Source organism: Rhinopithecus roxellana, chromosome 16, assembly GCF_007565055.1.
Source record: "Rhinopithecus roxellana isolate Shanxi Qingling chromosome 16, ASM756505v1, whole genome shotgun sequence".
In the NCBI taxonomy this organism is placed as follows: Eukaryota; Metazoa; Chordata; class Mammalia; order Primates; family Cercopithecidae; genus Rhinopithecus; species Rhinopithecus roxellana.
The window spans coordinates 78,692,936-78,710,186 of record NC_044564.1 but is presented as its reverse complement, the minus strand read 5'-3'; the positions used below and the strand labels follow the sequence as shown (position 1 = coordinate 78,710,186).

At 36.4% G+C, this 17,251-nt stretch overlaps 1 protein-coding gene across 2 annotated transcripts in view; it reads left to right on the top strand.

Annotated features, from left to right (window-relative positions):
• CAAP1 (caspase activity and apoptosis inhibitor 1) overlaps positions 1-14,523 on the top strand; it is a 53,203-nt gene extending 38,680 nt beyond the window's left edge. For both annotated transcript variants that reach the window (XM_010384465.2, XM_010384467.2), the window contains exon 6: positions 12,434-14,523. In XM_010384465.2, coding sequence (XP_010382767.1) covers positions 12,434-12,780 — 347 coding nt within the window. In that variant the 3' untranslated portion in view covers positions 12,781-14,523. The remainder of the gene's footprint in view (positions 1-12,433) is intronic.
• Positions 14,524-17,251: the final 2,728 nt, after the last annotated feature.

Here is a 17,251-nt window from a genome sequence, read left to right as displayed (position 1 = left end):
ATACAGAATATTTTCACTGCCTTAAAAATCTTCTGTGTTCTACCTGTTTATCCTGCCCTCTCTCTCCCCCAACCCCTGACAGCCACTGATCGTTTTATAGTCCCTATAGTTTTGCTTTTCCTGGAATCTCTGTAGTTTTGAATCATACAGTGTGTAGCCTTTTCAGGTTGGTTTCTGTCACTCAGTATTTGAAGTTTCTCCATGTCTTTGTGTGGCTTGATAGCACATTTTGTTTTATTGCTGAATATTTTCCATTGCATGAATGTACAACAGTTTATCCATTCACCCATGACATCTTGGTTGCTTCCAAGTTTTGGCAATTACGAATAAAATAGTGTGCAGGTTTTTGTGTGGACATAACTTTGCAACCTATTTGGATAAATACCAAGTTTAGTTTTGTAAGAAATTGCTTAACTGTATTCCAAAGTGTACAATTTTGCATTCCCACTGATGATGAATGAGAGTTCCCATTGCTCCACATTCTCATCAGCATTTGGTAGTTTCAGTGTTTTGGATTTTGGTCATTCTAATAGGCGTATAAGTAATCTCTTGTTTTCTTTTGCAATTCCCTAATGATATATGATGTTGAACATCTTTCATTCACCTAATTGCCATTTTATATATTTGGTGAGTTGCCTTTTCAGATCATTTGTGCATTTTAAAAACTGGGTTGTTTTCGTATTGTTGTTTTAAGAGCTCGCTATGTATTTTGGATACCTGTGCTTTGTCACATATGTTTTACAAATGTTTTCTCTGAATCTGTAGCTTGTCTTTTTGTTCTCTTACTAGTTATTCATATGTAATACACAGACTCTAGGTGTATGTTTGGTGCATACTATATTTATTTAGGTGAGACTTTGTAAATATATCATTTAAGGGACGCACAAGAAGAAGATACATTCGGCTGAACCCAGCATCCTAGTTTGTGAAGCTTCTGTGGTTATTTTGAATCTGTTAGGTTCTGGAAAATAGTATAGAATGTTTTAAGTGCATAGGTTTTGGAAACTTACTTGGGTTTGATTTTGTTTTGCTACTTTAGCTATGTGAACCCCGGGCAAGTTACTTAAACTCTCTGTTCCTCAGCTTCCTCATTTATAAAATAAGGATAGTAAATATGAGTGCCTGTTTCATTATGTAAGTGTAAGGATTGAATGAATTAATACACACAAAATGCTTTAGAGCAGTGCTTAGTACATATTAAGTGCTCAAAAGGATCAGCCCTTGTAATTATTTCTGTTATTGTTGTCTGTCTCATCACCTCAGTTATCAACCTGGCAGTTTCTAATTGGTAAAAGGGTCTCTATATATTGAATCATAATATGCCTTTATGTAACTTGTATTCATTGGTTTCTCCGTGCCCTTTGGTTTGAAGAAAATGAGTTTAATACATCTTCTAAATAATAGCTCTTAAAATTTTGAAGTTCACCCCTTCATCCAACAAACTTACTCTTTTGTTCTAGGCACTAAGGATGGAAAGATAAATATGTCCTGATCTGGAAAGAACTTGTCTAATAAAGGAAAACAGATATGTAAATAAATTTTTTCATATTCACCTGTATCTGAACCTATATACTCCCCTTATCTCCTGTTAAAATGGATGAACTGTTTGTGCTGCCAAGACCAGCCCCTCTGTTTGAATCCTGATCCTGCTACCTTTTGGTACCTGCAAATACTTCATTTCTCCACCTAATTAATGTCCCCCTCTGTGGTGAATTACTGCCAGCAGCCATTTCACTCATCATTGTTCAGTTCTCATCTTGGCCCATCAGCGGCATATGACAGCATTGGTTATTTTCTCTTTCTTGACACAGGCTTTCCTGGCTTTTTCTGACTTCTAAAGGATGAGTGCCCCAGGACTGACTTTTTTCTACCCTGTCTAACTGATGATCTTATGTAGTTTCAAGACTGGCAGCTACTAATTTATTTCTACAATTCTGACTTCTAACACTTGTGTATCCAGTTTACTTATTAAATGTCCAGTGAGCATCTTAAAGTTTATGTGTACCTGAATAAATTCTAGATCCCTCTCTGACTCTCTACCCACCCAAAAAACAAGAAACATAAAAACTACAATACCTTGCTGCTTCTACCATCTGTCCCCATCTTAATAAATAGCAGTTACATTCTTCTCAGTGTCCAGGCCAAGAACCTTGGAATCATTCTTCAGTCCTTTCCTTCATCTCCATCCTGATCCCCCTGTTTCTATCCATGCTCATGGGAGTCTCTTTCACTCTGATTATTTTGTAATGTACGAATGGTCATGTCAATGTTCTTATCAAAGCCTTCTAATAGCTTCCCACCTCTACACAAAATCCATAGTCCATCTTTCCTTTGGCCAGTACAGCCTTAACATGATGTGCCCTGTTACTCTCTGCCTTGCTGTCTCTGCTCCTGCCTCATTGCTTTCTTCTAGCACTGCAGACACTCTTGTGTCAGGGGCTTTGCTTTTGCTGTTCCTTCTGCCTGCGTGCTTCCTCCTCAGATAACCATATGGGTCTTCCATGCATCATTTAGATTCCTGATCAAATGTTACCTGATCTGTCTAAACTAGTTGATACTAATTTTTCCCCCCCAGAGCTCATAAACCTTCTAATAAACCTAGAATTTCACTGGGAATTGATGTCAGGTTTACTGTACTACAGTCTTATAGAAGTCACCTTTTGAAAACCAGGACTGTGTTGATCTAGCACATGTCTAGTTCACAGCCTATCAGTTGTGACTGCAAGTGTTAATACCTCTGTTCCAATATATCAAATCTGAGATCTAAACTTATTTACACCAGTAGTGTACTCTTATTTATGTCAAACTACTGTTTTTAAGATTATTTCCATATCTATGAAGCCTTCCCTTCCCTAACCTACTTCTGCTCACCTCCCCTCTTCTCTCAATACCCTTTTTTTGGTTTGTTTTTGAGACAGAGCCTCTCTCTGTCAGCCACGCTGGAGTGCAGTGGTGTGATCTCAGCTCACTGCAACCTCTGCCTCCCGGGTTCAAGCAATTCTCCTGCCTCCTTCTCCTGAGTAGTTGGAATTACAGGTACACACCACCACGCCCAGCTAATTTTTGTATTTTTAATAGAGACGGGGTTTCACCATGTTGGCTAGGCTGGTCTCAAAACTCCTGACCTCAAGTGATCCATCTCTCTTGGCCTCCCAAAGTGCTGGATTACGGGCATGAGCCCTGGGAGACTGAGATGGGAGGATTGCTTCAGCCCAGGAGGCAGACATTGCAGTGAGCCATGATTGCGCCACCGCACTCCAGCTTGGGTGACAGAGTGAGACCCTGTCTCAAAAAAAATTTAATTTAAAAATAATTTTACATTATCTAAATTAAGAATCAAGTCTCTAGTGTCTCTTTCTGAGCTTATATTTAAACAAGCCACAAGAAACATGGTAGTTTGTGAAGTAGACAGTGAGTTCGAGCACACTTTCCTAGGATGGGTAGATTGTGGAGCACTGAGATATTACTAACAGAAAGTATTTGAGTGTGATGCCCTTTTGAATGAGTATAAGTTTCAAGAAATCTCAAGGGGAAAAGTTGCTTGCTTCCAAGCTCCAGTGCTTGGAAATTGAGACAACTATTCTGCCTTCATTTTTCCCTTTTAGGTATTTTCATTTTTGATATCAAACTTTTATTCTTTCAGAACCCTGTTTAATCAGTGGTAGGAGAAATGATAAATGCTATTTTAAACAATTTTTTATTTACTTTCAGTTTACTCGACAAAAGATTATAGTCAGGACTTGCTTATGTCAGCCTGTTACTGTGCCCTAATGCAAGACCAAAAATATCCACTTATCTGATCCATTGTAAAAGACAAGCAGGGAGTCTGTATTGTACTTTTTGTCCTAGAATGGTGATGTCTTCAGAGACAATAATTTTGGATACTGCCTTTTTTTATATATTCCCACTTGTGCATTTTATTCTGTCAGGCTCACATACCTCTGTACTGAGCTTACATCTAGCATTTTACTTGTGCCCATTTTTGGAGTTTCCTCTTCTGTTAATATCACCTAGTAGATTTTACCCATTCTTAAAGACCTGTCTCATGTCATGTATCTATGAATGTCTCCCTGATTTTTGCCTGTTGCCTTGTATACTCTGAAATTCTGTTATATTTTATATTACATAATTTGGTATGTGAAAGTATAATGCCATACATTAAGCAAAATGTGAAGGCAAAACCTGTGTCTTAATCATGCCACAAATGTTTTGTCACTCTGACATTTTGCAAGACCTACTTCTGAGGCCTTTACAGCACCATCATGGCATGTGTAAAAGGTACTTAGTGAATATTTATTTGATTCTTGGAATAATCTCTGAAGGGGATAGTTAATGGATTTGTGAGTCTTAAAAGTCAAGTTTACAGGCTGGTGGATATTCATGTTATTTGGAAGTTCAGTGACGGTTCAACAGAATACTAGACAGGTTTTCTCTACTAAATCATTTGCATTTTTTCTTTGTCTTTAGAAATCAGTTATGCCACGATTAAATTTTATAAATGATGGTCAACCTAATGCACTTAAATCTAAATCAGTGGTTTAATACACTACACAGAAAAAAAAACCAAAGCCAAGTTCTCCATAACACAGTGTTGCTGAATGCCTTCGTAGGTTTCATCTGTCCATTATAACTGCATCATAGATGCCAAAACTTTTTATACATCTGAAATAATTTAGTATATGTTAAGTGACTCGTACAATAGAACATGGCAAATTATTGGAAGAGCTTTATACTTCAAGTGTTTTCAGTATTTCTTAATTTTCATCATTCCAGTAGAGTCAGTAACTCATTTTTTAAAGCATCATCTGCAAACTTATTAATACATTTCCAAAGATAATTTACTCTCATTTTTTGTATTAGGGAATTACAGGGTTTTCCCTATCAATTATGATCTTCAAATAGAAGAGGTAAAACTTGTACATTCTTTCTAAAGAATTAACTTCATCCCCAAATAACTCATTCAGAGATCTCAAAATTTTGGGGAGTAGTCATGTTCTGTCTTTCCAATCCCCACTCTGCCCACATACGTGTGTGTATGTGTGTGAGAGAGAGTTTTCAGGAAGAAGTGAGGTAAATTATTTCTACTCCTTCAAATAAAGTATAGTCAGTAGTAAGAAATATAACAGGTAATGTGATACCTATTTCAGTAAAGCATTAACATAAGTTTTCACAAAGTTTTGTTCAAAAATTGTTTTACTAGCTGGGTGTGGTGGCTCACGCCCGTAACCCCAGCACTTTGGGAGGCCGAGGCAGGTGGATCACAGAGATCAAGACCATCCTGGCTAACACGGTGAAACCTCGTTGCTACTAAAAATGCAAAAAATTAGCCGGGTGTGTTGGCGGGCACCTGTAGTCCCAGCTACATTGGGAGGCTGAGGCAGGAGAATGGCGTGAACCTGGGAGGCGGAGCTTGTGGTGAGCCGAGATCACGCCACTACACTCCAGCCTGGGCGACAGAGCGAGACTCCATCTCAAAAACAAAAATTGTTTTACTATTAGAAGTAATCATATAACATGGTCTGTGGCAAAATGTCAAAAATATGTTTGTGAACTAAAGATGTGTTTGGGTCACTGCTAGTACTTTAAGCCTACTTAATTTAAGCTTTTTAAAAAATACCTAAAGGAAAAAAAGGAAATCAAAACAGTTTTGATGTATGCATGATGTTAAACTAACATTATTGAAATCCACCAAGAAAAATAAAAGACAGTTGGGTCTGAGGTAAAATATAAAAAATGCAATTAAAAATAACAAGAATAGGCTGGGCGCGGTGGCTCAAGCCTGTAATCCCAGCACTTTGGGAGGCCGAGACGGGTGGATCACGAGGTCAGGAGATCGAGACCATCTCTGGCTAACACGGTGAAACCCCATCTCTACTAAAAATACAAAAAACTAGCCGGGCGAGGTGGCGGCGCCTGTAGTCCCAGCTACTCGGGAGGCTGAGGCAGGAGAATGGCGTGAACCCGGGAGGCGGAGCTTGCAGTGAGCTGAGATCTGGCCACTGCACTCCAGCCTGGGTGACAGAGCGAGACTCCGTCTCAAAAAAAAAAAAAAAAAAACAAGAATAAAAATTCATGCTATTAACTAGAGACATAATCAAAGTGGCACAGGAAAGAGAGCAAGTAAAACTTAGATCTAAGTTACTGATGTTATAGAGCAGCAAAAGAACTAAAGTTAACTTTAAACAATACACAAAGAAACAAGAAGATATGATACATTCCTTACATTGACTGTGCTCCTTCACTAAGATGGGTAACCCATGAAATACCACATACCATTTAGGGTGCTTGAGAGAAAAACAGTACAAATGAAGAAATGGAGCAAATAGCTTATGAGAAAGGAGTAAAGTAGTTTAAGAGCTTGGCTGGGCAATAGTTATAGGAAGACAAAGACGTAAAAGATTTCTCAGGGAAATAAAGGGCCTTATCATGCATTCAGTCCCTTATGGTTGACCCTCTGGCTAGCTACTCACCAATGTACTTTTGTTGTATTACACTGTCATCTAGCCTGTATACTTTCACTGTTTCTCTTTTGTTTCCTGCTAACTTCAGTCCTACCAACTTGATTCATATCTCAAACTCTGCACCAACGTACTAAAGATTTTTAAAATAAACTAATCCATCTAAACTTCATGTCTAGACAGCAAAATGAATCAATCACTACTCAGATTCATCGCTGACACATAAATAAATGGAATAATTTTTCAGAGGAATATATGTTTATGTTATTCAGTGAGGCATAGTTGTGAATATGGGATAAAACCATAAAGGCAACATATTTGGCAGCTAAATAGAACAGCCAACATTCTGTAAACATTTTATTAGCAAGGAGAAAAAATAAACAATGTAAGACCCAATCACTCTAAAAGTAATAGACTCCTAATGTAAATAAAAAGGAGTGTGCCACATAATATAAAAAACTAAAATGTAGTACCACTGTTTTTATTATCATCTATGACAAACCTCAATGTGTGAGAGCTGTGGGATTCTCTAAATTAGATAAAAGAAAATACTGTGTGGCATAGGTTTGCTTTCTGTTAAAATAAAAGTTTTAAATAGAATGTCCAATGAAAGTAAACAAACATATAAGAGATTTTTTGGTTTTTTTTTTTTTTTTTTTGAGACAGAGTCTCACTCTATCACCCAGGCTGGAGTGCAGTGGCGCAATCTTGGCTCCCTGCAAGCTCCACCTCCTGGGTTTACGCCATTCTCCTGCCTCAGCCTCCCAAGTAGCTGGTACTACAGGCGCCCGCCACCACTCCCAGCTAATCTTTTTTGTATTTGTTAGTAGAGACGGGGTTTCACTGTATTAGCCAGAATGGTCTCAATCTCCTGACCTCGTGATCCGCCCATCTCAGCCTCCCAAAGTGCTGGGATTACAGGCGTGAGCCACTGCGCCTGGCCACGTATAAGAACTATTAATCACATCACAAACATTTTGAGGTATAAAAATAAAGGGAACTTTTAAATTATGCTAACGTATTTAAACCTTGATAGGACTTACGAATATTCTAGTTGATAATAATTCAGCTTATCAGAAACAGTTCTTATGCATAAGGTGAAAGTATATCTAGTGTTTTGAGTGATATGCTTGTGAAACCTCTTGATAGTGAATTATTAAATTAAGCCAAGACAAACTGTAGAACATGGATTATTTAGATACTGGTATGAATTTCTGCTAAAGACAGCAAATTGAACATACGTATCTACTTCCCATCCCTACCGGAATGAGGTATATTTAAAATAATAGACGGAAGAGAGATATTTAAAATAATAACATAAGTTGTAAATTAACTGATGACAGAACTAACAGCAGTCCTTCCAAAGTAAACCACAAAATGGGGAATAAACAAAGGAAAAAAAATCAACAGATTTAGCTAAATGTTAATATTTCTGAGAAAAAAATGCCACAAATAAACTTATAAGACAGGAAAACTACAAAAAAATAGCAAATTTGTTTTTAAAAAGGGCAAATATAAGAATATATAGAATCTAGGTATTGTTAAGAAACAAAAGCATAGGCAAAGGGTAGAAACAAGTCAGATATTTCACAAAACTGGAAATACAGAAGGCAATACACATGTGGAAAAGAATGCTCAACCTAATTTCTAATCAGATAAATGTAAATTAAAACAAAATAATTACTTTTTACTTACTAGTAAAAATGAAGATTTTTATCTGTCTATAAAAAAACTAGTACATTGCTAAGGTGAAAAAAACATGACCAAGTTATATTGTTAAGTCAAAAAAGTAAGACAAAGAGTGATAATTATGTTTTTGTTAAAATAAGTATTCTAAATTATTAACAGTGATTACTTCTGGGAAGGGGAATAAAAGAAGAAGAAAAATTGGCCAGGCGCAGTGGCTCACTCCTGTAATTATAGCACTTTGGGAGGCCGAGGAGGGCAGATCACCTGAGGTCGGGAGTTTGAGACCAGTCTGACCAACGTGGAGAAACCCTGTCTCTACTAAAAATAGAAAATTAGCCAAGCGTGGTGGTGCATGCCTGTAATCCCAGCTACTCAGGAGGCTGAGGCAAGAGAATTGCTTGAACCTGGAAGGTAGAAGTTGTGGTGAGCCGAAATTGTGCCATTGCACTCCAGCCTGGGCAATAGGAGCAAACCTCTGTCTCAAAAAAAAAAGAAGAAAAATTAATTTTCCCATTTTGCTCTGTCAACATGTATTTCTTCAACCTTTTAGAAGAATGAACTGTAAAAAGCATTAAAAGAAAAAATGAATTTATAGTATAACAAAAAAAGATATAATGTAAAGACAAGAAATGTTATGGTTTTCACAAAATGTAAGTAGACAGGATCAAAGTGACAAAAGAAAGGAAAATCACAGCCAAAGACACCATAGATAAGTGTAACTCTTTTTTTTTTTTTTTTTTTTTGAGACAGCGTCTCGCTCTGTCACCCAGGCTGGAGTGCAGTGGCACAATCTTGTCTCACTGCAATCTCTGCCTCAGCCTCCTGAGTAGCTGGGATTACAGTCACCTGCCAGCACGCTCTGCTAATTTTTGTATTTTTAGTAGAGATGGGGTTTCACGATCTTGGCCAGGCGAGTCTTGAACTCCTGACCTCGTGATCCACCCGCCTCGGCCTCCCAAAGTGCTGGGATTACAGACGTGAGCCACCGGGCCTGGCCGATAAGTGTAACTCTTTCTTAGAGAGTCTTGGAAGCGAGAAAGAATTGGCTGTGGAACAAACAACATGGCAATTAAAATTAAATTCATTTTGAATAATTAAGCCAACTGAACTCGTCCTCCTTTCCCTGCATCCAAGCACTCTACTCTGAGAGGCCTACCCCTCATCCACTTTACATCAAAAAAAAAAAGATCTGTTAGAGAAATAAACAACTGCTGAAAAAAACCAAACCAGCTACCAGAAAAACATAGCTAAAACAAATGAAGGACCAAGATAAACAAAAGAAATAAAATCCAGGGATCAGAAGATAATCTTTTGAAGAAAGGGGAAGAAGACAGTCCATTTAATATCCTTATTAGAGAGACTAATGTGGACACTACAGCCATAAAACAGGGTGCAATGAAAACAAGCCAGAGACCAAGAATTGTTAGAATTTAAAAATACAGATATCGGCCAGGCATGGTGGCTCACACCTGTAATCCCAGCACTTTGGGAGGCCAAGGCGGGTGGATCACGAGGTCGGGAGTTCGAGACCAGCCTGACCAACATGGGGAAATCCTGTCTCTATTAAAAATACAAAAAGTAACCAAGTGTGGTGGCGCGCACCTGTAATCCCAGCTACTCAGGAGGCTGAGGCAGGAGAATCGCTTGAACCCTGGAGGTGGAGGTTGCAGTGAGCAGAGATTGCGCCACTGCCTTCCAACCTGGGTGACCGAAAAAGCAAATATTCAGCATTTGCTGGGAGATAATGTTAAGGAAATATCTCAAAATCCAGGAAAAAATATTTTTAAATGTGCAATAAAAGTTAAGAGATGAACAACTCATGAAGTCCAACATGAACTGACTATAATTCAACAAATATTACTGAGCACCTACTGTGTACAAGACACTGTTTTAAGCACCAAGGAAACAGCAGTGAACAACAAAAATCTCTGCCCTACATTGGAGTAGTAGAGAGAGTAAAAATACATAAAAATGTCAGGTGCAATGAAGAAAAAATAAAACAAGATAAGAAGATAGTAGTAGAATGACACTTTCACAGCGAGTGATCACCGTGATCTGATAAGGTACCATTTGAGCAGGGACTTGATAAAGTGACAGAGTAAATTAGAAAGCAAGAAAGTAGACAGTGGAAAGGGAAAATAAAGAAATAATCTGGATAAAATCTGATAGAAGGTGAAGAAGGCCTTCACCCTGAAAGGGCTTGCCAAGTGTAGAACATCAAACCTAAGACACATCCTGTGAAATAGAATTCAAGGATAAAAAGAAATTCCTGAAAGTTTCCACAGGAAGAAAACTAGATTACAAACAAAAGCATTACAATGGTTAGGTTTAGGGAATCAAGAGTATTCTCATCAGCCATTATAGAAAATACCCAATCCCAGTGGATACTGACATGATCACAAAAAGAAAAGCAATTATATATTATGTACTGGAAGTATACAATGTCACTTCTAAATATTCTTACCAGAAAATTGAACCTGAGTCTGATCAAGCCTCTGAATCAACTACCAGTTTACTTCTTCTCCACCCCCTTATTATATTACTCAGCTCTTCATTCATTATCTCGCAACAACCACTAGTCTGAAAAACAAGTCACATTTTTCAAAAATTTGTCTTTAAAGTATTTTATACAGCCTATAGTTTCTTATTCAGAATCTGACTACACACTCTAAATTTTAGGTATAGCCTGGTAGACACTAAAATTAATTTTTTGAGACTGTGAACAACTTAGCACTTCTTTTCTTTTCTTTTTTTTTTTTTTGAGACAAAGTTTCACCCTTGTTGCCTGGGCTGTAGTGCAATGGCACGATCTTGGCTCACCACAACTTCCGCCTCCTGAGTTCAAGTGATTCTCCTGCCTCAACCTCCCGAGTAGCTGGGATTACAGGCATGCGCCACTGCACCCGGCTGATTTTGTATTTTTAGTAGAGACGGGGTTTCTCCATGTTGGTCAGGATTGTCTCAAACTCCCAACCTCAGGTGATCTGCCCACCTCGGCCTCCCAAAGTGCTGGGATTTACAAGCATGAGCCACCACAACCGGCCTTATTTTCTTAAATCTTAGTCTCAAGTTAGAATACTTATATAAAATATTGCTTCTTAAAAGGTTATATTCAATTTTCTGTAGTTTTTTTTTTTTTTTCTGTTTGGAAATATTTGTTGCTTTGTGGACATATATAAAATGTTCTTTGCCATCAAATAAAATGATCTTTTTTTGCAAGTTCTATTTATGGACACAAAAATGATTTTTTGTTTTATTTTCCACTTTAATTTTGGAATGGGGGTGGTTTTTGAATTATAAGCATGTAGGAGGATTACTGAAGGTCAGTAAATCATCTATTATAAAACCAATGGAGTATAATTGTTTATGTCCTTCCTGTACAGTCTGTTACCAGAATTTACCATCTGTCAATCTATGTTTTGTAAAGAAGCTTTCCCTACTGTAAGGAAAGCACTATCAAAGCTTTCTTGTAGTAGGGAGAGCTAACATTTTGGGGATCATGACTTTTTAAAAAAAAAATTCAATATTTAAAAGATAAATTAATTGGGGATATAAGTGAGTACTCAAAGTTGCAAATGATGCCTGGAATTGAGTATTGTTCAATGCCAAGAACAAGGTGGTGAAGAGCCATAATCTGTTATAGAAGTTTTATAACAAATGCATTTTTAAAAATTATGGTGTACTAACTTTGTTAATTAAAATCCTCATCATTAAAACATTTTACCTTGGAAAATGGCCTTAGGCATTCTTTAATTTATTGATTTGGAACACAGTGTTTGAAAAAGCATATGAAAAGATTGGGATAGTTGCAGTGCACATGTTGTACTGCTTGCTGATGATACTTTTTCTTTTTTGTAGTTTATAAAGCAAAGTATTTTAAACACCTTCTAGAATGAAATTTTACTACTTGAATAATAAGCCATATTCTATCCAGAGGATTTCCAGTGTCAGCTTTCATTTTGTAGTGCAGAAGCTTTACTGTGATATAAAATGTTATGACATTTTAATTAGGAAAAGAGATCATGGGCACTCCATATGATGGAATACATTTCTTAATGTTCCCATGTTCTAAATTAGAATGAAAAATACATTTGAATTCACATTGCATTAGATCTGCTTTGAAGATTGAGGAGCTGGGAAAAGAGGGTGGCATGGGGATTATGGAATGTGTTTGGGACTCCATAGTGGGAGGTGGGATCAAAGCGATTTTTAAATTATAAACAGTAAGGAAATTTTGACCCATGGTATTTAGGTTAACATGGATCTTTCTCCTTTTTTTGTTACAGGAAAAGGGGAAGATAGTGATGTACTCAGTATAAATGCAGATGCTTATGACAGCGACATAGAAGGCCCATGCAATGAAGAAGCAGCTGCTCCCGAGGCACCAGAAAATACAGTCCAAAGTGAAGCTGGTCAGATAGATGACCTGGAGAAAGACATTGAGAAAAGTGTGAATGAGATTCTAGGACTGGCAGAGTCTAGCCCAAATGAACCCAAAGCAGCCACCTTGGCTGTTCCTCCACCAGAAGATGTTCAACCTTCTGCACAGCAGCTGGAGCTGCTAGAACTTGAGATGAGGGCAAGAGCGATTAAGGCCCTAATGAAAGCTGGTGATATAAAAAAGCCAGCGTAGGTATTTAACTTGAGTTTGAATTTTAGGTGTGTTTGAACAAAGTCACATCATTTAATTTTGTATCTAAAATTTATTTGGGGTCTTATATGTTATTTCTCATGTAACCCTTATTAGGTCAACTTATTTTAGCCCTAAAATACCTGTGGCTGTTTCTTTTTATTTTTTATTTTTTTGACTACTTTTATATTATAGATGTGTGTTAGTGTCTTATGAATTCATGGCAGTATAGCTGGATAGCCTGGATACTTTGTTAGATGAGTATTTAGCTGTGTCTGCAAATCTTAAAAGCCATTAGCAAAGAGTCATGGTAGTTTTTTCTTTATTTTTAAATGTTTGGGCACCAAACCTAAAAGCAAAAGATTGACCAAGCATGTTTTTGTTAAGGCTACTTATATTTTACAATACAATATTAAATTATTGCTTTAAATTTGTTAACAATTTGAGAAATTTAGTTTTGCTTATATGCACTTTTTAAATATATACTATTTTGAAGATTCCTTATGTAGATGCAAATTTCCTAGTTAAAACTGAGTAACAGAGCTCTGAAATGACTGAGAAAAACTTTTTATTAAAGGAAGGAATTAAGGCAATGTTTTAACAATGTGGAACTAATTGCCCATGTTTAATTATAGCAGACAAGCCATTCTAACAGGTATTTGATACCACTGGATGCATTATTCTAGATTTTTTTCTTTAATAAAAATGGAGCAAGTTTTCATTTACATTCCAAGCTGTCAGGAAATGGAGAATATTTTATTATCTAGGATTTTATCTGATGTAGTTGCTTAAAGATCTGATGTGCTATAATTTCATGAATCAGAAATAATAAAATGCTGTCATTCTGGACCTGAAGACTTTTGATACTTTTTCAAAAGCAAAATTGATTTCAGGAACCTTTGATAAGTTGTTATAATTAATCTAATTTTGTATAGTTTTTGTAAATAAATTACCATCCTTCCACAATTATGGATGCTTTTATCCCCCCATCACTAATTGCAGTTGTTTGATACCAAAATAAATTTACATAGAGATCCTTAACTTAAAATAAATTAATTTTTTCAAAAAACATAAATCTCGAACTGTTGTTTCTATATTTGATAACGAATACATTGTATTTTATTTATCAGCCGTGGTCTACTGATACTATATGAGGATTTTCCTTATATATAAAAGTTGCAGGGATTGTATTTTATTTAGCTGCTTTAATTATGTTAATTTTTTTAAGGATTTTAAAATGGAAATAGAGGACATTTATGAAACGTTGGAATTGCAGTTATAAATTCTTTTTGTTGTTGTTGTTCCTGAACATGCCTTGGAATAATTCTACCATTTTTTCCCCTCCGTAAATATTTCTAATAAAGCATAGAAGAAGCCTAATGATTTTAAATGCTTCTCTTAGACTGGTAAACAGATTTGAGTTATGAGTTTCATTGCTATTACTTCAAGACGAAAAGACATTGATACAATTTTTCTATTTCAACTTAAAGTAATAGTTAATATGCTAAAGTAGTACGGAATAAACTTTATTGCTGCTTACTAATTACAAAATACTGTAGATGGCATCTGTATGATTAAACATATAAGGTAAAAAAGGCCTGAGGGCTTTGTAGATGATTAAAGTCTCCACCTTCATGAAGCATTGTGTGTCTGTTCTACTCTATGCAGAATGGTTTACAGGACATTTGACTGGAGTGGATATGTGTGAGGTAGAATGAACAGAACAAATTAGAGTCTTCTTAATTCCCTACCTTGGAAAATCAACTTTTTATCTTCTTCTTTTAAAATGTTGAAATACTTGAGAGCTTTTTGAAAATAAATGGCTTTAGAGAATGGGAATATTTGCTTTAGAAGTACCTAAGTAATGGGAAAATACCATGTATCTATCTGATGCTACCATTTAAATAATCAGCTCAGAGGTATTTATTGAATGCCTATAAGGTTCTCAGTCTTACTCAAATCTTAAACCTAGAGGCCAGGTGCGGTGGCTCATGCCTGTAATCCCAGCAGTTTGGGAGGCCAAGGCGGGCGGATCATGAGGTCAGGAGATCAAGACCATCCTGGCTAACACGGTGAAACCCCGTCTCTACTAAAAATACAAAAAAGTAATTAGCTGGGTGTGGTGACGGGCACCTATAGTCCCAGCTACTTAGGAGGCTGAGGCAGGAGAATGGTGTGAACCGGGGAGATGAGCTTGCAGTGAGCCGAGATCATGCCACTGCTCTCCAGCCTGGGCGACAGAGTGAGACTCTGTCTCAAAAAAAAAAAAAAAAAAAAAAAAAAATCTTAAACCTAGAGATGTTACAATATAGATTTTTATCATGTAGTCAACTGGTTAATAAAGACATGGGTGCTGCTTGTTTTTATGCCCAATTCCTTCCTTTTGTTAAGGTGAGGAACATTTTTAGGCAATATTTAATTAGTAATTAAAACAAAAAAATTGGCAGCTGAATTTTGTATTCACTGTCAAGCAATCCCGATACTTGATGAAGAACTTGACTTCAATCCTTTTTATTTTTATTTTTTTAGAGACGAGGTTTTTGCTATGTTGCCCAGGCTGGCCTCAAGTTCCTGTGCTCAGGCTATCTCTCCCACCTTAGTCTCCTGAGTAGCTGGGACCACAGGCACACACCACAGAGACTGGCCCCTCAAATCTTGAATGCTGGGTGGCAACTGATAATATGTCTTCTGTGTTAATGAGCAGATACCTCAAACTAAGCTTTGGTTCACTTTTAGATGTTCCTACTAATCCACACAGATATATCCTAAAAGTCTATCAACAGGTTACCAGTAACATTTCAATTATGAAAAATCACTCAAAATCCACACTTCTTTTTGTTGAACACTATTCATTCCTCAAGTTAATCAGGCAATATGTTCTTTCCTTATAAATCTTTTGGCCAAAACTTATTTTCAGCAAAACGTTAGATCTTAGGATTTGTTACCTGATTAAAGGTACTCTGAACCATTTGGACAGTAATACAAATTGTAATAAAATCACCATTTTTCAATGCCATTTTCAAGGTAGATAAAGCAGAGGTGAACCTGTAATTTGGGCCAAATATTTGGGCAGCCTAAAAACTTTAAAAATTCTCAATTCTAGTCCATCATAAAAAACAGGAAGAGGTCAGTTATGGATACTTTTCCTTGATTGTATCTGCTTAATTCTTTAAAAGGCAAATATATTTTAACTTAAAACTTCATCTTTAGATGTGTTTATATTTTCTTTATATTATTCAAATAAAACAGTGAAGTATATCAGTAGGAACTCATAGTCAACATATTGACATATTTGATATTTAATAATTATTTTTAAATGCTTTGTGATACAATGAAAAGAACGTGAGAGTTAAGAGCAGAAGGGTCTGATTCTGCCTAACCAGCTGTGTTATCTAGGCAAGTAACTGTAAAATGAGGGAAATAAATTGTAGCCAATATGTAAGATTTCTTTCAGCTATAGTAGTCTGTGATTCCAATACAGAACGCTGTAAACTTTGCCAAACTTACAGAACTCTTTTGAGTTCAGGTATTTCTCATCTCCCTTCCTTTCCCCACCTAATTCAAAATGAAGGCATTTATTTAGTCTCTGTTGTCTCTCACTGTTGCTGGATGTGAACAATCTAGTATTTTTTTTTCTTTTACCTGTCCAGTCTTCAGTGTCAAGATTGCTTGATAAGTATTAATATATATTATGTAGAGTTATTCACTGCGGTCCACAAATGTAGCTATTTAGCTGTTACCTGTAATATTTATCTCTGTATTTTTAAATAACATTATTATGCCTTTTTTTATATTTCAGTTTTAGGTTTTTATCAGTTGGCCTATTTTGGGATTTGAAGATTAAGCTGTAATTCCTCTGCCTCTCTCTAAGCACATATCTTCCTCTCTCATTTTCACAGTAGAGTGCAGTTACATCACACTTTCTGGTTAAGTTAGCATTCAATATGTATACTATTTTGACTCACAACTGGAATGTGTGGTATCTGTAATTATATTTCCTCTTTTGGTCCAATTTTTGGCTTGAGTTTTTTGGAATTAATACTGCCTTATTGTTTTATTTGCTAAGTGGTCTATACAGCAGAAGACTGCTGTATAGTAGTATTTTAAAACTTCCCAGAACGAAATGATGTGAATTTACACCCAGGCTGTCCTCCTGAAATGTAAATTTCTTCTTAGTAGGTTCAAATACGTCATATAATCCATCACTTTTTTCTTTAAAGATATTCCTTCTGGAGCTTTCTGTACTAATCTGGATTGGTTGCTCTTCACCTCTGTTATGTTGGATCCCCCATTTTCTGAATTCTCTCTCTTTTGGTGGCATACCTCTTCCGACGGCTTCCTGTGAAAGACTGCATGCACAATAAGTTATTCTGATTCATTGATGTGACCCAGCATGGCTCAGTTCTGCCTACAAACTTGATCGAAATTTTCTGTGAATAATAATGTTTACATGCCAGAAATCATTGTCCTGTAT